The 21,545-nt window shown below is 44.1% G+C and overlaps 1 protein-coding gene and 1 long non-coding RNA gene across 2 annotated transcripts in view; one reads left to right on the forward strand and one right to left on the reverse strand.

Annotated features, from left to right (window-relative positions):
• LOC138365524 (uncharacterized) overlaps positions 1-19,353 on the forward strand; it is a 31,453-nt gene extending 12,100 nt beyond the window's left edge. Inside the window, exons 2-3 of the long non-coding RNA XR_011228872.1 lie at positions 14,880-14,934; positions 19,218-19,353. This is a non-coding gene — a long non-coding RNA (uncharacterized lncRNA). The remainder of the gene's footprint in view (positions 1-14,879; positions 14,935-19,217) is intronic.
• LOC138365555 (uncharacterized) lies at positions 219-19,426 on the reverse strand. The gene is made up of 4 exons (XM_069326028.1): positions 19,329-19,426; positions 3,582-3,746; positions 1,492-1,658; positions 219-548 (listed from the first exon to the last, which is right to left on the reverse strand). The coding sequence occupies exons 2-4, from the start codon at positions 3,691-3,693 to the stop codon at positions 219-221; spliced, it is 609 nt and encodes a 202-aa protein (XP_069182129.1). The 5' UTR covers positions 3,694-3,746; positions 19,329-19,426.
• Between the last annotated feature and the right edge of the window lie 2,119 nt (positions 19,427-21,545).

Here is a 21,545-nt window from a genome sequence, read left to right on the forward strand (position 1 = left end):
TCCTCTGAATACTTTTTATTTTCTTCTCCGAGGCTATGGGTCCCCACATTGGCACCAGAGGTGGTACCCTCACAAATTTTATATATATATATATATATATATATATATATATATATATATATATATATATATATACTATATATATATATATATTACTTATGATGGTGGAAATAGGTGATGGTGGTTGTGGTGGTGATGGTGGTGGCGATGTTGATGATTTATGGTGGTGGTGATGGTGGTGTAGTGGTGATGGTGATGGTGGTGGTGGTGATGGTGGTGGTGGTGATGGTGGTGGTAATGGTGGTAGTAGTGACGGTAAGGGTGGTTGTAGTGGTGTAGCAGTGAGATAGTAATAGTGGTAGTGATGGTGATGATGGTAGGTAGTGAGTGTGACAATAGTAGGAGTAAAGACTCACAGGAAGGAGTGGCCGTCCGCCCAGCGTCACGTTAAGATAGTGACCCACGTTGATGGGCGTGGACCTGGCCAGCAGGAACTGCTTCACCCACACACTCACCACCCACGTCAGGCAGTTGAAGCGGTTATCGAACTGCGGCCACGTGAAACATTAATAACCACCCCAACCACCTCAATGGGGCGCCCCCCCCACCCCCACGTTAATATCAGTTTAATATCACGCAAGTTAATATTTCGCCAATATTAATTTCTCGCTAATATAACAGCACACACTCCAAGTTCAATTTAACATAAAAATAATATCTCTCCAAGGTTAGTTACCTGCAGATTTCTGGCCACTCAGAGGCAACCACCAAAATTATGTATTATATGAGTTAATATTCACCATTGTATCATACAAGTGAATAGAATGCTAAGTAATGCATAATATTACATATCAAAGCAAGGAGCTTAAGTTAGAAAAGTGTAAATTACCAAGCAATCAAAATACAAGTAGATAATACGTAAAAGTAAGATTACACGTAAGATAACATCCAGTAGCACATAAGTTGACTTCCAGTAGCACATAAGATAACTTTACCGCGTCGTTGTTAATGGGTTTTATATATGTCAGGTCAAAATCCTTGCTAATCAATGTATATATATCATGTGTCTTAGTATTTGTGTATGTATAGCCATATGTATAGATGTGTTGTACGTTCGTATTTTCCTAAATGTTTTAGCCGAGTTATTACAAGCATGTATATATCACAGTACCAGATCAGTCTGGCTGTGATGGCTAGCCCATATGGCCCTTGGGTTTACGAAGACAAACCAGGCGGAAGTTGAAAACCCTCGATCGGCATCGTCCACAGGTATATCACGAACTCCAAGTCTCAAAGTCTATTATTATGTATATCCTCACGACTGGTCTCAGCCTAGCCCATTCTCTCGAGTAATTTTGCCTAACCGGAGGCATCATAACCTTTGCAACCCACCTAACCCTAGTGACAAGTATATTGGTTCTGGTTAGAGGGATATTCCTGTGTAAAGGCTCTCCTGTTGGCCCACTAAGAGTTACTGAGGGGCTGACGTACCTTGATATTGTTAAGGATGACGGCGTTGCGCTGATGGTAGCCGAGAAGGCGGCAGTCATCCCAGGCGATGAAGATTACAGGGACCTGAAGGAGGTGGTGGATCTTGGTCACCGCTCGCTGGGCTCCACACCCGCCCAGTGACGCCACCCCTGACCAGACCCGTGTTGCTGCGGGCACCAGGTATGGATCACTGTCTGGTACCTCACTGTTTGGTACTACCCCCTTTGCTACTCTCACGTCCCTTTGTTTGGTACTACCACCTCGTTGTATGGTGTCTCACTCTATCTGGTATCTTATTGGCTGGCATGTCACTGTGTGGTACCTTATTGTTGGGGACCTGGCTCACTGTCTGGTACCTCTCTGTATGGTATCTCACTGTCTGGTACCCTTCTGTATGGTACTTCTCTGTATGGTACTCCTCTGCATAGTGTCTCATTGTGTGGTATCTCATTCTCCATTGTCTGGTATCTCACTGTCAAATACCGCTGTTTGGTATCATGCTGTCAAATAACACTGCTTTGTACTCAGCGTCAAATACCACCGTTTAATGTCTCACTGTCTGCTATCTCACTGTCTGCTATCTCACTATCTGGTATTTCACTGTTAAATACCACTGTCTGGTAACTCACTGTCTCACAAAGTATCTCCTACCTATGGATCCTTCTCGACAAACCTATGGACTGAGTCGCAAAGGTGTTCAAGAAGAGACTTAAGGTATAGTACACGAACGCCGACGGAGTTACAAATAAAGCAGAGGAAATAAATGAAAGGGTTACTGAAATTGATCCTGATTTAGTTGCAATAGTGGAACCGAGTATAAATGATATGATCGCTATACAGAAGGTGAGACATAATAACGTGGAGGAACATACCAGACCACACATCAGAAGATAAAGAGACGTCGACGTTTCGGTCCGTTCTAGACCATTAACAAGCCGTGTAATAATAATGGTCCAGGGCGGAGCAAAATGTTGTCGTTTTTTTCACTTTTCTGATGTGTAGTTTGGTCATGATATGATATCTGAACATAGACGTACAGTTGAGGATTGGTGCCTATTCGCTCCACCTCGGCCGGGATTGGAAAAATCTTAAAACTCTCTGCTTTGCTGTGTACAAAAAAACTCTTTAATTGATTCAGTACGCAAGAGCACCGCCTCTTCGTTCCGGAAACCACCCGCCTTACGCATGTTATATCATATAACCTAAACACACATTACGGGATAAGATTTAAAAGGAAACATTCTATAAGAGAAGTAGCATCGTTAAATCGGTCTGAAAAAACACCTCGTTAGCTTGGGTAACGAGGCGACACATCATTGAAGACAATATTGACACCCACCACGTTATTGGTGTGTCAGGCACTATTGAGCTGCCTGGCACTGGCTCCGTAGGGACGCTTGTTAAAACTTGACTCAGCCTTCAGGGGACACAAACTAATTTTTGGAAGCAGAAACCCAGGAATGGTGTTGTGGTGGAGGAAAATGGCATTAATTGCACCTTTTACAGAGTGATTCGTTGACAAGAGGAAAGGTCTTAGTTTATGTTTTACATGAGAATATTAGGACGCTATTATAGAGAGTTAAACACAGGTTATGTCACTTGTGTTATCCCTCTTAATGCCCTTATGTTAAATAAGGGTATTAAGACCCTGGGATAGAGAGTCCAAGACATGTTATGTCCCAAATAAGGGTATTAAGACCCTAGGATAGAGAGTCCAAGACATGTTACGTCCCAAATAAGAGTATTAAGACCCTAGGATAGAGAGTCCAAGACATGTTATGTCCCAAATAAGGGTATTAAGACCCTAGGATAGAGAGTCCAAGACATGTTATGTCCCAAATAAGGGTATTAAGACCCTAGGATAGAGAGTCCAAGACATGTTATGTCCCAAATAAGGGTATTAAGACCCTAGGATAGAGAGTCCAAGACATGTTACGTCCCAAATAAGGGTATTAAGACCCTAGGATAGAGAGTCCAAGACATGTTACGTCCCAAATAAGGGTATTAAGACCCTAGGATAGAGAGTCCAAGACATGTTATGTCCCAAATAAGGTTATTAAGACGCTAAGAAAGGGGGAGGAGAAACTCACAGTTGAGGAAGAGCGTGGAGACCTCTTCGAGAGGCAGGTCGTGGACGGAGATGGTGAAGAACCTGACAGCAGGGTTGACGGCTGTGATCTCTTCGAGTACCGTCCTGACCATGATGTCGTGGTAGGCGACCCCGCCGGCCGTGTACCAGTTATCGTGCACCACAGCTGAGGGAATGTACCATACATGTGTACCAGGAGACCTCTAACATCACTAGTACAAGTTAACGTGCACTGATCAAGGTCTAACCAAACTGTAAGCAAGAATTAACATTATAAATGCAGACGTCGGGACAGATTTGCTATATTTTCTTGACTAAACAGGAAGAGTCACACTGGAGATAACAGGATGCGTGTCCCAACAGGACCTGTGGGAGCTCAGCCCTGGAGGATGGACTACTCTTAGTCTGTCCGTTATCCTTTGGCCAGAAGAGTGTCTTCCCAAGACATGCTTACCTGTCCTGCGAGCCGTGACGCGCGCACTCAACGGAATAGGGTGTTTCAAGGGCTGCAAAATGATGATAAATCAATAATATCAACATATAAAATTAATATGGTTCTTGCGAGCCCATTATTATGTCCTTGTAACCTTTTCCTGTTACTCACAGGATGGGTATGGGGTCCACCACCACCCACAGGATGGCTTTGGGGTCCACCACCACCCACAGGATGGGTTTGGGGTCCACCACCACCCACAGGATGGGTTTGGGGTCCACCACCACCCACAGGATGGGTTTGGGGTCCACTACCACCACCCACAGGATGGGTTTGGGGTCCACTACCACCACCCACAGGATGGGTTTGGGGTCCACTACCACCACCCACAGGATGGCTTTGGGGTCCACCACCACCCACAGGATGGGTTTGGGGTCCACTACCACCACCCACAGGATGGGTTTGGGGTCCACCACCACCCACAGGATGGGTTTGGGGTCCACTACCACCACCCACAGGATGGGTTTGGGGTCCACTACCACTCACAGGATTGGTTTGGGGGGTAAACTACCATTCATCCTGTAAGTGGTAGTGGACCCCAAACCCATCCTGTGGGTATATATATATGGGTATATATATATGGGTATATATATATATATATATATATATATATATATATATATATATATATATATATTTATATATATTTGATGGTTACAAGATATACATGGGTTGATACAAAAATAATAATGCAAAAAGGTGCTTAAAGGTTATGGATCTCTTGAAGAACACAACAATGGGAAACATTGATGAATGTCACAGACGGGTTCGATCATTGTTGCAAGTCAAACACTTCTTCGAATTCCTCTGAAGTTGGACTAGTGCCCAAGACGCAACAGGCATTTCCCCTCTGAATCGCAACACTGAGGCGCTGGAACAAGAAACTTTTTGCTCTCTGGTCTTTTGTAGCGCTGATCAATTTGTCCCCCAATTCCTTCAGGAACTTCAATGCACATTTTCCCCACGAACCGAGGGTCTCCGAGCCGATCGGAACAAAGCTGTAGCAGTGTGCCAGACCTCTGTATTTAATAATTTTCTGCGATTCCCTGAAAGAGACAGCACCACCGCTTTCACGTGTGCTGTAGTGGAGGTAGGTACTGGCCAGTCTGGCAGCGCACGTGTAGTCCCATACCACTTGCTTACCATCCTTCCAAGGTAGCAAGGTGACCCCATCAGGGCGCTTCTGAGGGTCGTTAGGTCTGGATAAGTGTGGTTCTCTTTGTGCCGGGCAGCGGGCTGTGGCGAGGCTCCTCTTGATGATGTCGTTGACTTCTTCATGTCTTGCAATTTTACCCTGTGATTTACGACATACCAGACCATGACGACCATATTGGTCTGCCATCGCAGTTTATATATATTTATTTATATATATATAAATTTATTTATATATATATATATAATTTATATATAATTTATATATATCTGCCATTTATATATATATATATATATATATATATATATATATATATATATATATATATATATATATATATATATATATATATATATATATATATATACATATATGATATAGATCTCAGCTCAACATTCAACACTAGTGTACACTCTTGGAGTATAGTGTAAGAGGTGTGTCATCCACCCTTCATGTCATATCACTGTGTTTCCTAGCAAGAGTTACACCTCAAACTTCTGAGAAATATTCCTGGTGCTGCTGTCTTCACAATTGTCTCAGGCAGTCTTGGTGATATTATAAATACATAAGCTTATGTCGATTGTACACGACTTTGTTTATCAAGTAAATCTTCCTCTCTTATAAATTATATGCTTTCAAGATCTATTATTTTAAGTAACAAAATTAGTAAACATTCCAATTTTTTAAGTAACAAAATTAGTAAACATTCCAATTGAGGTGAAAATTCTCACTTGCATGTCATGGGGCTCGACCTTATAACCTTCCTCAGCCTTGTATACCATCCCTGTATGTCCTTTAGGACCATATTTCCCTGAACATGAAACCATTCAATAAACAAGTTTTTTAAGGATGAATGGAGCTCCCAGCCTTTGGTGAGACGTACGCGGCTACTCGGAAGAATGAGATTGGAAAAGACTTTTGTCCTTGAACTCCAGGAAAATGTGGAGCTCACTCTGGAGATGTATGTTATTGTAGTAGTATTGGAGTATGATGATCCAGGTATGGCCTACAGTATGTGACAGATGATCGTCTAGTAGATGATCATTTGGTGCGGTGCTCACGGTACTGTGTACGTTAAAGGGTGATACTGGATGGCATGGGTTCGAATCCTGCCCGGTTCAAATAGAGTTCTAAGTTATGTATATATATATATATGTATATATATGACTGAAAACTCACACCCCAGAGTGACACACCATTCAGGCTTTTATGCATGTATATATATATATATATATATATATATATATATATATATATATATATATATATATATATATATATATATATATATATATGTATATATATATATATATATATATATATATATATATATATATATATATATATATATATATATATATATATATATATCAGAAAACTCTTCCTCGTGAAGGGTTCGAACCTAGACAGCTAGGCTAGTCTACGTATACCTCAGTGTGTGGTATACGTAGTATGGACCTCAGTGTAGTGTGTGTGCTAGTGTGGACCTCAGTGTAGACCACTTAACTTAATTATCAGGAGAAAGCTCCAAGCTAATCTATATGTGTAAGGGGGAATGCCTCTCTCTGTGCAAGATTGGATTCCTGATGCTCGGGGCTAGCCTCAAGCACCTTTACAGGCTAATGGTCTGGGGTGCAGGACGAACATAGGCTGGTCGGGGCCAGTCCTATTGGTCGTATTAAGAGGTGATAAGGCTAAATAGTGATCATCCTCATCCCACCCCACAAAATCGGTGAAAGGTGGCTGGCCTAGCCCCTAGATTTGTTCAGATGAGAGTGAACTCTGCATGTTACTGAATGCCCAGTTATTAGACCTTTCAGACCAGTTGGCATGAGGTACCTGGAGCTTTGCAATTACTTTATTCACTCTCGTATTCTTGAAGATATCCTCACAGTATACCCAAAATTTGCCAGTGCAGGCTATTAAACACATGGCTCTGTATGATTAACCATCCTGCGAGATGGGGACTTGTATTACTCTGCTACCTTATTCAATCTTGTGTTGATGATATCCTCAAAATGCATCCGGAGTCTGCCAGTGCAGACTGCCTATCACATGCCTCTGTATGACTAACCATCCTGTGTGATGGGGATTTTTTAGCATCACCTAGTTAGCTTCTTTGACACATTGTACTCCACTTCATATAGTCTAGGGTAGCTGCACTAATGCAGATATACCTCATGTATTAATAAAAAAAAATGCATGTACTCCCCTTCGAATAATCGCTGCAACCCATCCTCCAAATTGACTGTACCTTTTAATACACAGTGTAATAAGTACATTTCCTGACTGCCATACATAGTACATAATTGCACTTATGGGGCTGTTACATTTACCTTCCCATTTTAGGAGGACGGGCTGAGTCTAGGGTAGCTGCACACATGCACAGGTATCTTATGTGTTAATAAAAATAATAAAAAAATGCATTAAATGGAAATATATGAACATTTAAAATATTAAATATAAATATCCCAGGTTGTTCTCATATATGTCTGAGGCTGGAGGGCACACGAGGAAGAGGGGAGAGGAATGAGGGTAAGGAGATTAATGAATTGGTGAGAGGGGGGGAAGAAGGGGGTAAAATAGGGGAGAAAGGAGTGGAGGGGAATGAACTGAGAGTCTCGCTTCATGCAGGTCGGCGTTCAATCCCCGACCGTCCAAGTGGTTGGGGCACCATTCCTTTCCCCCGTTCCATCCCAAATCCTTATCCTGACCCCCTTCCCAGTGCTATATAGTCGTAATGGCTTGGCGCTTTCCCTTGATAATTCCTTCCTTCCTGGGCACCCCCTTCTCCTATGACTGTATGGCGCTTGGAAGGGATATGAGGACAAGCGGATCATATCCATTTGTCCTCATATCCACCATGAAGGAATAGTGCCTACCCACTTGGAATATCGGGGGATGGAACTCGGACTCTATATAAGGCATAGGGCCTATACGCCCCACCGACCAATCCAAGTTATGGGGTGGTGTTTGCATGCTTAGGTAACCGCTTGACGTTTAACCTATACCATCGGTAAATGCCAGGTGCGTTACCTATGGCGTAGGTAACTCCTTGATGCCTTACCTATGTTGTAGTAACTGCTAGATGTCTTACCTATGTCGTAGGTGTTTCCTTGTGAGACGGTCGGAAAGGATATTATGACGAGGAGAGGTAGGAAGGTGGTCACCATGATGGAACCCGTGAGGGAGGGCAGGGGAGCGGGTGTGAGGGAGGGCAGGGGAGCGGGTGTGAGGGAGGGCAGGGGAGCGGGTGTGAGGGAGGGCAGGGGAGCGGGCGTGAGGGAAGGCAGGGGAGCGGGTGTGAGGGAGGGCAGGGGAGCGGGCGTGAGGGAGGGCAGGGGAGCGGGTGTGAGGGAGGGCAGGGGAGCGGGTGTGAGGGAGGGCAGGGGAGCGGGCGTGAGGGAAGGCAGGGGAGCGGGTGTGAGGGAGGGCAGGGGAGCGGGCGTGAGGGAGGGCAGGGGAGCGGGTGTGAGGGAGGGCAGGGGAGCGGGTGTGAGGGAGGGCAGGGGAGCGGGCGTGAGGGAGGGCAGGGGAGCGGGTGTGAGGGAGGGCAGGGGAGCGGGCGTGAGGGAGGGCAGGGGAGCGGGTGTGAGGGAGGGCAGGGGAGCGGGTGTGAGGGAGGGCAGGGGAGCGGGCGTGAGGGAGGGCAGGGGAGCGGGTGTGAGGGAGGGCAGGGGAGCGGGTGTGAGGGAGGGCAGGGGAGCGGGTGTGAGGGAGATAAAGGGTAGATGAGTGAGTGTGTAAGAGGGAAGGCAGGGCGACACTGGCGGTCTTGACGGCGTCAGTGACTGGGCCACACTACCACCCCGCCCACACCTGCTGGTACTGCCTTCACCTGACCTTGACCACACCAGCTCCCAACTGCTGCCTCTGCCCGCACCAGCTGTCAACTGCTGCCTCTGCCCACAGCAGCTGCTGCCTCTGCCCACACCAGCTGCCAACTACGATTTTCAAACTGTAGGGCAATTTGTGTAAAATGCAAGATATCTCCGTTTTCTATTAAGGCCCATTTTCTATATCAAATGAGTCAATTAAAAACCTCAAAGGGTGTGCAATCATCCTCAATTACGCTCAGAAATGACACTTAAGCGTCAGATATTAAATATCCACCGTAGTTTTGAAACTGTATGCCATTTTGGGCAAAATATGACAAATCTCAATTTTCACGTATTTACATATTTCCCGTATATATAGACGTAATTTAAAACTACAAATATGTGCAATCACCCTGAAATACACTAAAAAATAACGGTCGTGTCATATTTTCAATATACAGGTCAATTTGGGTAAAATACGATAATTAATTTTTTCCCCCTTATAAAATTTTCTGATAAAAAGACGGAATATATAACTTGTAATATGTGCTATGAGTCTCATTTACGCTCAAAAAATAGCACTCGAGCATTAATATTAAAAATATCCGTCATATTCTGAAAACTGCTTTTCAGATTTGGGAGAAATGCGAAAAATCTCCATTCTCCCCTTAGGGTCAAATTTCTTGATAAAAAGACTAAATTTCAAACTTCACATATGTGCAGTAACCCTCAGTTTACCTTGCACAAATACAGTACCCAGTTAAGTTTGCAATAATTTCACACGGGTGAGTGTTCAAGTGCAGAATGACAGCAACGGAGAGGATGTACATCCTCAGAGGATCTCTCTGAGGATGAGAGGATAATCAGTCATTCGTATTTGTCTCATACGAAGCTTACACAATCAGTGTGGGTATTGTGGAATTACACCAGAGGAATTAATGTGCGAATTATAGTATTGCACCAGTGGTATTAACGTGGGTATTATGGCATTACACCGGTGGTATTAATGTGGGTATTGTGGTATTATGTAATAATACCACAATTCACCAGGGGTATTTTGGTATTACTTGCAGTATGTAGAGTCAACAGTAAAGAAGACAGTTTCGTATTAATACTGAGGATGTTTCAACATCTTTTATGTAAACGAGTGAGAAGATGGTATTGGAATTAACCCTTATCTACATGTCATGCAGTTGTTTTACTGAGAGACTGTAAACGCTGGCTCACTGGTCCCATCATAAACCGTGTGGGGAGAGTTTTTTTTTATTTTTTTTTATTTTTTTTTTTTTATTTTCTACCACAGACGTGGCCAGACATTTACAATGCTAACCAGCATATATACATTTTCTTCTGGAGAGTGTCAGAGCCTCCACCGTCATCATGTACTAATCAAGTACAAATCCTCGTGATTTGTTTTGAACTCTTTGTAGTTTTAACATGATTTATTTGATTAAATTAAATAGAGTACATGGATAGTCTAAGGGAGGCCTAATTACAATTGTATACAAGGGGGAGTTTCACAAATAATAGAGCTTGGTTGAATCGATAAAGTTGTCCTAACTGCTTTGCTTAATGCCGTTTTCTGATTAATATGATGAGTGAAGTTTAATACTATTATTTCGTAACCTAATATTATGTTAGGGTTCTGGCGAGGTATCAAGGACATACCCATGTTAATGGCTCCAAGTGAACTATCCAAACTACAGTTGAGCTGTAGTTTGAAACTACAGTAATCTGTAGCTAAAATACAGCAAAGCTGTATTTTAGTTTGTATCTATTTTCCCAGTCTTTTTACCACAAAATGTTTGTCAATTCTTCCTTTATATATTTAATGACTGTGCATGCTCTGTTCTTTGTCCAACTGGGGTTGGTATTACACAACTGGGGTTGGTATTACACAACTGGGGTTGGTATTACACAACTGGGGTTGGTATTACACAACTGGGGTTGGTATTACACAACTGGGGTTGGTATTACAGGACGTGTAACACGCTAATTATAGCAGACTGTAGCGAGTATTGTTATACGAGGAGGAACGGGACACGCACTGGTCAATACCTGGTATTGATTATGGGTCAGAACACTCCTGATGGACTCGTGTTTCTGGTTGTATTGATCACAGAGAAGCTGAGACTGATGACCCGTCCAGGAGACCTGCTTTATGGCTCACTTCTTCAATGTTAGACATGTTGTAGTTGACCTTGGCTGGTGATCTATTCTGGTGATCTATTGTGGTGATCTATTGTGGTGATCTATTCTGGGGATCTGTTCTGGTGATCTATTCTGGGGATCTATTCTGGTGATCTATTCTGGTGATCTATTCTTGTCTCCTATGCTAGTGTTCTATTCTGTTGTACTACTCTGATATCCCATTCTAATAACCTCATCTGGTGCCCTTAAGCAGTGACCTTATATGATGTCATCTCCAGGACTGGTAATTAGCTAGACATATGTCTCCAAAACCCCATTGACCAAACCAACAGAAATTATCGTTAATTACGTTACCACACAAGATAGAAACTACCTTCATCGGTGTAGCAGACTCCCACTTGCTAGGAATCACAGCTCTGTCAGTCTCAATAAAATGATCACACTAACTAGGAAATTGCAGCTTTATCAGTCATTAAAATGGTCACAATAGCTAGGATCGGGCCGCGGGGACACTAAAGCCCCGAAATCATCTCAAGATAACCTCAAGATAACCTCAAGGAATTGCAACCTCGTCAGCGTCAATAAAAGAGTCACAGTAGTTCGAATATTTTCAGCGTTTTATGAGTTACACAAAATAAAAACGTACAATTTATTAACATTATTAATTAAGGGGCGACAACTGCAAGAAAGACGAAACTTCACAAGAGGAAAGTGATGGTTATCAATAAAGCTAAGTGGTAGCCATCATTCATGTGCTGAGACAAACCTGCCCGGAATGAAACACTGGGCAGCCTTCAGTCTCAATGTTATGGGTTTTTCTGCTTTAAAGTAAAAGGCTGTACAGGAACAAGCATCGTTTCAACACTTCTTGCTGCATGATAAATACTCGTCGATGAGATGAAGGAAGCACCTCACTTACAGGTGGACTGTATGTTGTCACTGTGGTGTTGTGGTGACGGCTGGTGCAGTGTGTTATGTGTTCCGTCGTGTTGTGGCTGTTGGCAGAGTGTAATGTGGTGGTAGTTAAAATGAAATATGTTAATTACGTGAATGTGTATTATTATGAGATCGACAAAACGTTTTTGAAAATATTACGGGGAATGGGTTAGTGACTGAGGTAGGTAGAGAGGTGAATGAAGTAGACATAAAGATGAGGGAGACAGAGAGAGAGAAAGGTGAGGTATACAGAGAGGCAGACAGTGAGAGAGAGAGAGAGCTGTGTACGAAGACGACAGTGAGAGTTGTGTTCGTAGACAGAATAAAGAGTGTTGCAGAGAGCGTTGGCCAACACGTTGGAACCTCTCACACGCACATAAGTTATTCACACCATGAGTTATGGCCTCTGGGGTTGCAGCAGGTTGCAGCAGGGCTGTTTGGGGAGTCTGTGCTTAATGCTCGGACACATTCATCTCCAGATCAATACACGCTGAAATATAGATGATGGAAACAGGTATGTGTGAGGAGGGTTTCTGTGGGTGATTTTGACAGCTAATTGTGTTATATGGCTTTTATAAGCATAAATACCCCCATTAAGTGTGTGTGTGTGTGTGTGTGTGTGTGTGTGTGTGTGTGTGTGTGTGTGTGTGTGTGTGTGTGTGTGTGTGTGTGTGTGTGTGTGTGTGTGTGTGTGTGCGTTTGTGTGTGTGTGTGTGTGTGTGTGTGTGTGTGTGTGTGTGTGTGTGTGTGTGTGTGTGTGTGTGTGTGTGTGTGTGTGTGTGGAGAACATTAAATATAGAAAAGATTAGGGCTAGAAAAATTGTTTTAACTCCTTAAGTCCTCTAAAAGAGAGAGGTTTGTCTATTCGAGATTGGGGCTAACCTCACCAATCGTTGCCGGATGACTTGCGATTGTATGGTGATTGTCATAGCGTGGATGGGTTCGACTCCCCCTCCCCATGCCCCTCTTTAATATATATCGGTCCCTATTCAGAATCCCAGCGACTCTTATGAAATACGAAATGTGGTTTGATGTTCTATAGAGTATTTACACAGATTTTAAGGCTGTTGTGAACGTTGATTCATATATATATATTGTCGAATTATAACCCTCTGTGTACGGGTTTTGGCTTCCCTAAACAGTGTATCGTCAACTCTGTCTCAACTCTGGGGTTCATGTACCCTTACCATGTACATATTACCATGTACTTACCATGTTCGTTGGTGTACTCACCTAGTTGTGCTTGCGGGGGTTGAGCTCTGGCTCTTTGGTGTGTGTGTGTGTATGTGTGTGACTTTCATTCCCTGTATTTATTATGGGGTCACCCTGTAACTGCCAAGACAAGTAGTTTAGGGTCACGCCACCCACTCTCCACGTGGATGGTGGGTGGGGGGGGGTGGAAGGTCTCGTCTTAATAAACTCCTCCGACAGTATGGTAAGATTTGTGGGTCTGGTAATATGATCTACTTGTTTTCTACTTTATTATTTTATTGCCCAAGTCATTAAGGTATAATTTGAGTTTAGCTTTATGTTTCTTTTTTGTTATGTCTTTACTATTTACTCGTGCAAGAGATAGAGTGAGGGTGTTGGCTCCTGGTAATTACCTGGCTTTGATCTTAGCAACGTTATGGTCACTTATTCTCTTCTTAGATTGGTCCTTTTATAAACCTGAATGTTTATGTTTGCTGCTTCTTTTTCTTCGTACTTTGAATAAATTGACATCTTTATCGCCGTGTGTTCGGAGGTGTCGGCGCTAAACATGTCTCCTCCAGTAGGAATACACTTGAGAAAATCTTCAGCAGCAAGGTAAATCAGGTTACACTGCAATGAACACCTTGAAAGTCGTAGGTTACACTGCTAAAAAGGCCAAGAAAACGTCTCAGGTTACACTGTTAAAACACCGTGAAAGTCTTGGGTTACACGGCTTTTAAACACCTTGAAATGTTAAGAGTACACGAATATAATCAAATGGGGATTATATATAGTCTGCACTATAATGGGGGAATCCCCATCACACAGGATGGTTAGTCATACAGAGGCATGTGATAAGTAATCTGCACTGGCAGACTCTGGGTGCATTATGAGGATATCATCATCAACACAAGAGTGAATAAGGTAGCAGAGATACTAAAAGTCCCCACAGCAGATATATAGACCCACGCCAAAGTCTACGGTACAAACAAGCCAGGTTTCACTAGTGAACCCCTCGAGACAGGAGACGAGACTGAGGCTACAAGTGATGCTCTGCTCAGCACAACGCGAGAGGCTGTCCTCTCACGGTGCAGAGGCCAGAGTGGGTAGTCCACAGGCCAGCATCTTGACGAGATGCTGGCACTTGCATTTTCACTGAGCCAGGAAGCCATTTTTTCCCTAACTCGCTTGATGCATTTTGGGATGTAAATTAAATATTTTTGAAACCATGATGACATGTTAATATACTTTATAAGAAACATACACAGCTGATCTATATGAATCTTTTGGATAATACTGTGTATTGCTGTTCACATCTTGGATATTAATGAGTGACCTTAAGTGACTTTTGCCAGTAAAGTAATTTTTTCATAACTACAGAAGACCTTCTACAACCCGCGGTCTAGAACTATGTCTTCTACCAACATAATGGACAAATTCACCTCAAGCTACAATAGTTAATTAGGTTCTGCTTTACAAAAAATAATGCAGTGTAAACTTAGTGTGATTTCCTTGTGCAATAATAATTAATGGCAGTGTGATAATACTGTGTTACAGAGAGCCAGTTTGGAGGTTGGGGTCCGGGAGCTAAAGGATGATCGACGTGTTGAAGGTGAGTACACGTGTTGGACAACCTTACCTCACAACGCCACACACAGTCTTGAAGACAATGAACTTGGGATAGAATACACGGTTTGAAGTTCGGTTATTATCAGGAGAGAGTTCTAAACCAGCATAACTAAATAACATTTGAATTAATATAAGGAATTCGAAGTGGATAGGAGGGAGTGGTAGGGATGTTGGCCACCCTCATGGATGGGAATGGAACGCCGACCCGCCAATAAAAGCGAGGCTGTCGTTGTTCCGACCAGTCCAAGTGGATGGGGCTCCTGGTTAAGTCTTACTGATGTACTCAAGACGCTCTTAACATCGCGACATAACAATAAATAACCCAATCCAAAGATGTGAAATAATTCCAGACCTAGCGAGCTCCTTCACGAGGTCAGCTACTGACCTTCTCCAGCAAGTAAAGTAGCTGCAACCCACAACAGTTGTTTAACTCCCGGGTACCTCATTAATAATTGGTTAACATATGCATCAAGTGAAAAAGAAATGTGCCTAATCAATTCTCTGTAACGTCCGGGGATCGAACCTGGGATCAACGATCCCAGGTTCGTCAAGGAGTCAAGGACGTAGACCACTGTGCTAGTGAATCAAGGTCAAGGACGTAGACCACTGTGCTAGTGAATCAAGGTCAAGGACGTAGACCACTGTGCTAGTGAATCAAGGTCAAGGACGTAGACCACTGTGCTAGTGAATCAAGGTCAAAGACCGTTATCAACTCATAACATTTCCCTGTAATGTAACAAGTATTAGTTAGGTTATTGGCCTTTCAACCATGCTGTTGTGACTTATTCACTGCATGACTAACTACTTTTTCGTGAAGTATAATTAATGTCTCAACGTGGCAGGGATCACTTAGGACATCGAACACCATTTGATTCATCTAGGCGTGAGACACTAAACTAAGAAGTTATGTTACAACTCTGAGTTTATATTCAGCAGTAAAAACCTTCTATGCAACTACCTAAACAGTAGGCAAAAACAAATCAGATTATTTCAGAAACACTTTGAACATCCTTCGTGCTTGCTTAGCTAAATGAATTGTGGAGTTCAGTCACTGAGCCCATTATGTGCCTCTGTAACCCTTTCCACTACCGTCACCAAGATGGGTATGGGGTGCATAATAAATGAACTAAACTAAGCTAACTTCATGCTGGAGTTCCTCAGTGCTCTGTGCTAACTCCAACATTATTCACTCTCAGCATGAATGACATTTCTGACGCGGTACACCACAGTTCACTTGTCTTGCGCTATGCCCACGACGACACTCAACTCATTACAAGAACATCAATTAACTACTCATGCTATGCAGACGACGACACTCAACTTATTATTACAAGTGTAGGCTACTAGAGTTTAACCCTTGTAAATGTAACGTAATATAGCTATTTAAAGGGAGGAAATGGGAGACGAAGTCTTCCATAAACTGGCACAGAGAATGTTCTATGAGTTGATATCACACCGAACCTGTCTTCTGAATGCTCACTTAAAAGGATGTCATCAACGGCGTATGCAAGGCTATCTTATCTTGAGGTTATCTTGAGATGATTTCGGGGCTTTAGTGTCACCGCGGCCCGGTCCTCGACCAGGCCTCCACCCCCAGGAAGCAGCCCGTGACAGCTGACTAACATCAGAACTATCTTTAGAAATTTGTGTAAGAAATCCTTTAGAACGTTCACACATATGTCAGACCAACTATGGTACATGCGGCTCCGGCATGGAGTCCATACATTGTCAAAAATAAACGGAAGGTTCAAAGGTATGGCACTAGACTAGTTCAAAACTAAGAGGCGTGAGTTATGAGGAAAGGCTGCGTAAATTGCACTTCACAGCGCTTGGACGACAGAAGAGTTTGGGAAGACATAATTACGACATACAAAATTGACAATAGAATTGCCAAGGGTAGATAAAGACAGATTATCTAACACGGGTGGTACTCGCACAAGTGGACACGGGGGGAGACTGAGTGACCAAATGAGCCACAGAGACATTATAAAGAATTTGTCAGTGTCAGAGTAGTTAATAACTGGAATGCATTAGGCAGTGATGGGGTGGAGACAGACTCCATACACAGTTTCAAATATAGATATGATAGCGTTCAATAAACTCAGGAACCTGTACACCATTTTATTGACAGTTAAGAGGCGGGACCAAACAGCCGAAGCTCAACCCTTGCAAACACAAGTAGTTGAGTACAGGATATTACCCAAACACACGCAAAGATTCCCCCATACAAGCCCTCACATGTCTACTCCTCACATATATATATTCCCTCACTGCACTCTCCCTAGCAGCAAAAACAAACTAAAGTATAGTTAATACAAGACAAAGCACTGAGACGGGCTTTTACCGCCCATTAGCAAGGCGTCGCCAGTGGTGGGAGCCTCAGCCAGAGTGTGTACACACACACCAGCCCTAAATGAACGTTGGAAAGTGCCAGCTGACAAACATATCTATAGACTGTCAACAAACTATGAATACGTCATCACTTTTCTTCAACGATTCGGTCAAAAGATCCAGAATCATGCACAAACCTATTAGAGTAAATATACAAAATCCTCCTTTGTTTCTCATATCCAGCACATACAATCCTATATTATACAATGCAACATAAACAATCTAGCACATACAGTCCATCACAAACTATCTAAAACTTTCCATTTTAGAAACAAATACCACCATGAAGAAAATAGTATCACTATCGATAAAACTATAACCTGAGGACCACATCAAGAACCTCGTGCGAGGAGCCTATGCTACAGTTGCTAACTTCAGAATTGTTTTTAAATACATGGATGGTGAAATAATAAAGAAATTGTTTACGACTTTTGTTAGACCAAAGCTGAAATATGCAGCGGTTGTATGGTGCCCATATCTTAAGAAACACATCAACAAAATTGGAGATGGTGCAAAGACATGTCACTAAATGACTCCCAGAACTGAAGGACAAAAGCTACGAGGAGAGGTTAGAGGCTTTAAAAATGCCAAAACTAGAAGATACTAGAAAAAGAGGCTATATGATCACTACCTACAAAATAGTAACGGAAATCGATAAAATTGATAGGGAAGAATTCCTGAGACCTGGAACTTCAATAAGAACAAGAGGTCATAGTTTTAAACTAACTAAACAAAATTGCCGAAAGAATATATTGCAAATTCATTTTCGCAAACATAGTGGTAGACGGTTAGAACAAGTTAGGTGAGAAGGTGGTGGAGGCCAAAACCGTCAGTAGTTTCAAGAGCGTTATATGACAAAGAGTGCTGGGAAGACGGGACACCACGAGCCTAGCTTCAGTACAAACACCCTTCCTTGGGGGCATCTAAAGCTAATTACAGCTATCTTTTATAATGTCTGTCACGTCCTCAGCTGTCACATACCACCATTACTGCCCCGCACGTTTAGTTACGTCACACTCCAATACCACTCGGCCCCAGGATCCACCACCAAGGTAATCAACACGCTGCCGCTCGGGGCAAGTGTTAAAGCATAAGTCTAATAATCATCAAAGCTGTGTGTGTGTGTGTGTGTGTGTGTGTGTGTGTGTGTGTGTGTGTGTGTGTGTGTGTGTGTGTGTGTATGTGTGTGTGTGTGTGTGTGTGTGTGTGTGTGTGTGTGTGTGTGTGTGTGTGTGTGTGTGTGTGTGTGTGTGTGTGTGTGTGTGTATGTGTGTGTGTGTGTGTGTGTGTGTCTTGACTGTGTGGCGCCTCGGGTGTGCCAGTATCTGGGTGTAGTTGTCTGAGGTTATCTCCGTTATCTGACCTTATCTATGGCGGCGCCTTTCATGTGCTCCTCGAGGATGATGTAGATGCTTAATGTTACTTGTTGAGCAGCACCTTCATAGCCCAAAGAAAGAGACATTTAAGCATTGTACGGATTGGTGTCACCCTCAAGTCACCACACATATACATCAACAATAGTTACCGGTCCTATTGTGTGCCAACAGAAAATGGGTTTCTTGAGAAAATAGGCATTAGCAGTAATAGCAAACGACAGAAGTATTATTAGTAGTTGTAATAGGAGTTTGTTGGGTTCATAAACGGGCAGCACCTTTGGCATGGGACACCTCTGGTCTCTCTCCAGAGGTGCTACCCCTCACATATTTTAATTTCCTATTGTTGCATGTTTGAGGCCTTCGTTAAATCCCTCTGGACAGAAAAAGTCCACTGCGGGCTCACCATAGCCCGTGCTACTTGGAACATTTTGTTCCTTGGAGCGAATCTTAAACAACAACAACCCTCTGGAGACAATAACCTTACAGCCTACCTTCACAGTGTAGAGGACACTGCATCAACTGATCACTGGGCTCACAACCACGCCTAACAACTCTGTAACCCGGACCACCACACTCAACCATGCTGCACATGACAGTAGTAAAGGCTTACCTCACCCAAGAAGCAGCAGTTGAACCAAGGGGGGAACTTGGTTACGGAGCGCCGTCAGTGACGGGGAGCGGAGTACACACCACGCAACCACACTGGTGAGTTAATACTCCAATTTTATCCCCTAAACATTGGGAGCTGGCAGCGGTCCCAGTCGCTCCTCTGTCTGTCTCTGTCTCTATCTCTGTCTCTCTCTCTCTCTCTCTCTGTCTGTCTCTCTGTCTGTCTGTCTCTCTCTCTCTGTCTCTCTCTCTGTCTCTCTCTCTCTCTCTCTCTCTCTCTCTCTCTCTCTCTCTCTCTCTCTCTCTCTCTCTCTCTCTCTCTCTCTCTCTCTCTCTCTCTCTCTCTCTCTCTCTCTCTCTCTCTCTCTCTCTCTCTCTCTCTCTCTCTCTCTCTCTCTCTCTCTCTCTCTCTCTCTCTCTCTCCTCTCTCTCTCTCTCTCTCTCTCTCTCTCTCTCTCGTCATCCCTCCCCCCTCCCCCTCCCCTCCCCCTCCCCTCACCCCCCCTCCTCCCACACCCCCTACCCCCCTCTTCCTACTACACCTACTCGTCCGTTACTTAACAGCTTGACACTATACGCGTATAGCGGAGTCCGGTAAAGGTATAGGACATAAGAGGAGAGATTACGGCCTGGCTATCAAGAAAGCGGCCCCGTCCCCATATTGTGCGCGGGGTCACAATATGGGTTAATGCCATAGTGTGACCCCCCCCCCCCCCGCTCAATGGCAACCTCCAATTAGGCTTCATTTAATATGCAGCTAAAATTGGTATTTAAAAAAAAATTATCACTGGTTTCTAATTGGAAAACGTTTTGCAATTTGAGCGGAAACTATTGGAAAATTAACTTATTATGTGATACGTTTAGAGACCATTCATGTAATGTTTTTGTCATGGAATAGATTTAGAGATGATAGATGTAAATTAATGTCACTGAATAAATTTGGAGATGATTGATGTGATGTTGATGACAGGAGACAAATTTGGAGATGACGGATGTAGCTGATGTAGATGTAGATTTGGATGTAGACGGATGTGTACGGATGGAGATGTCAGTGTAGCTCCCCACGGGGCAAGGTAGCTCCCCACGGGGCAAGGTAGCTCCCCACGGGGCAAGGTAGCTCCCCACGGGGCAAGGTAGCTCCCCACGGGGCAAGGTAGCTCCCCACGGGGCAAGGTAGCTCCCCACGGGGCAAGGTAGCTCCCCAGGAGTCAGTGTGGCTGGCCGCGGGTCATTCATGGGGAGGAGGGAGGGCGGGGGACTACCTTCCTACGGTAGTCATACTTGCCAATATAACCAGTAAGGTGTCTTGATGCCTCAAGATGTGCCAAAGCAACGCCTCACAGTAATTTGGCAGGTGGCACTGGGCCATTCCTCTCTTGCCTCCTTGTTTGCCATATCATTTATTCCCATCATTCTCCCGCGCACTCTTCCTCATAAAATTCCAAATGCGTGCCCCTTCCTCACCTCAAGAAGTTGAAGAGGAAGTTTTTTGCCTGATTTGGCACAGGTAGCAGAGAGGGCAGTATGGCAGTGAGTGTGGCCAGGCACTGCGCCACTGTTGATCTCCGCGCGTGCGGATTGTCCTTCTCTTTCGTTTCCTGGTGAGATGGTTAGCCCCTCCGGAGGCGCTGTGTGGGCTCAAGCCGTTACCTTGTGGTGAGTGTTGGGTGGCGAGTGATCCACGAGGCTGTGAGAGCCGCCTGGGGGTGTATACTGGTGTGTCATGGTGGAGGTGTGAGCGGGTTGCTGGGTGTGGTGAGCGATCACTGGTGCCACCTCATAGGTGGTGGCGGTCGCCACCCATCCCATGCCAGGGGATGCCAGACTTTTGTTGATCATAACCCGAGGTTGGTGCCAGTGTGCCTCTACCTCCTCTACCTGCACCACTAACCCACGTCATGGTGTGGCTCACTCATTGTGGGGTTAATGAGTGTTTTGTGGGCGGCGGACCACGGTTTCGTTTGTGGAAGGGGGAGGGCGGGGAGCTAGGTGCCCCCCATACCCCTGGGGCTCCTGCTTACCCACACCACAATGAGTTCCCTTTTCACGCCCGCAGCAAGCGCCTTCCCCGCCCCACACCAGTCCCTTTCCACGCCCACACACTCCGTCTCCACGCCCACACACTCCGTCTCCACGCCCACACAAACCCCTATTCACGCCCACAAACTCCGTCTCCACGCCCACAACAAACTTGCAGCTAGAAATTATTACGTACCGT

This window comes from Procambarus clarkii, chromosome 17, assembly GCF_040958095.1.
Source record: "Procambarus clarkii isolate CNS0578487 chromosome 17, FALCON_Pclarkii_2.0, whole genome shotgun sequence".
NCBI classification, from domain to species: domain Eukaryota; kingdom Metazoa; phylum Arthropoda; class Malacostraca; order Decapoda; family Cambaridae; genus Procambarus; species Procambarus clarkii.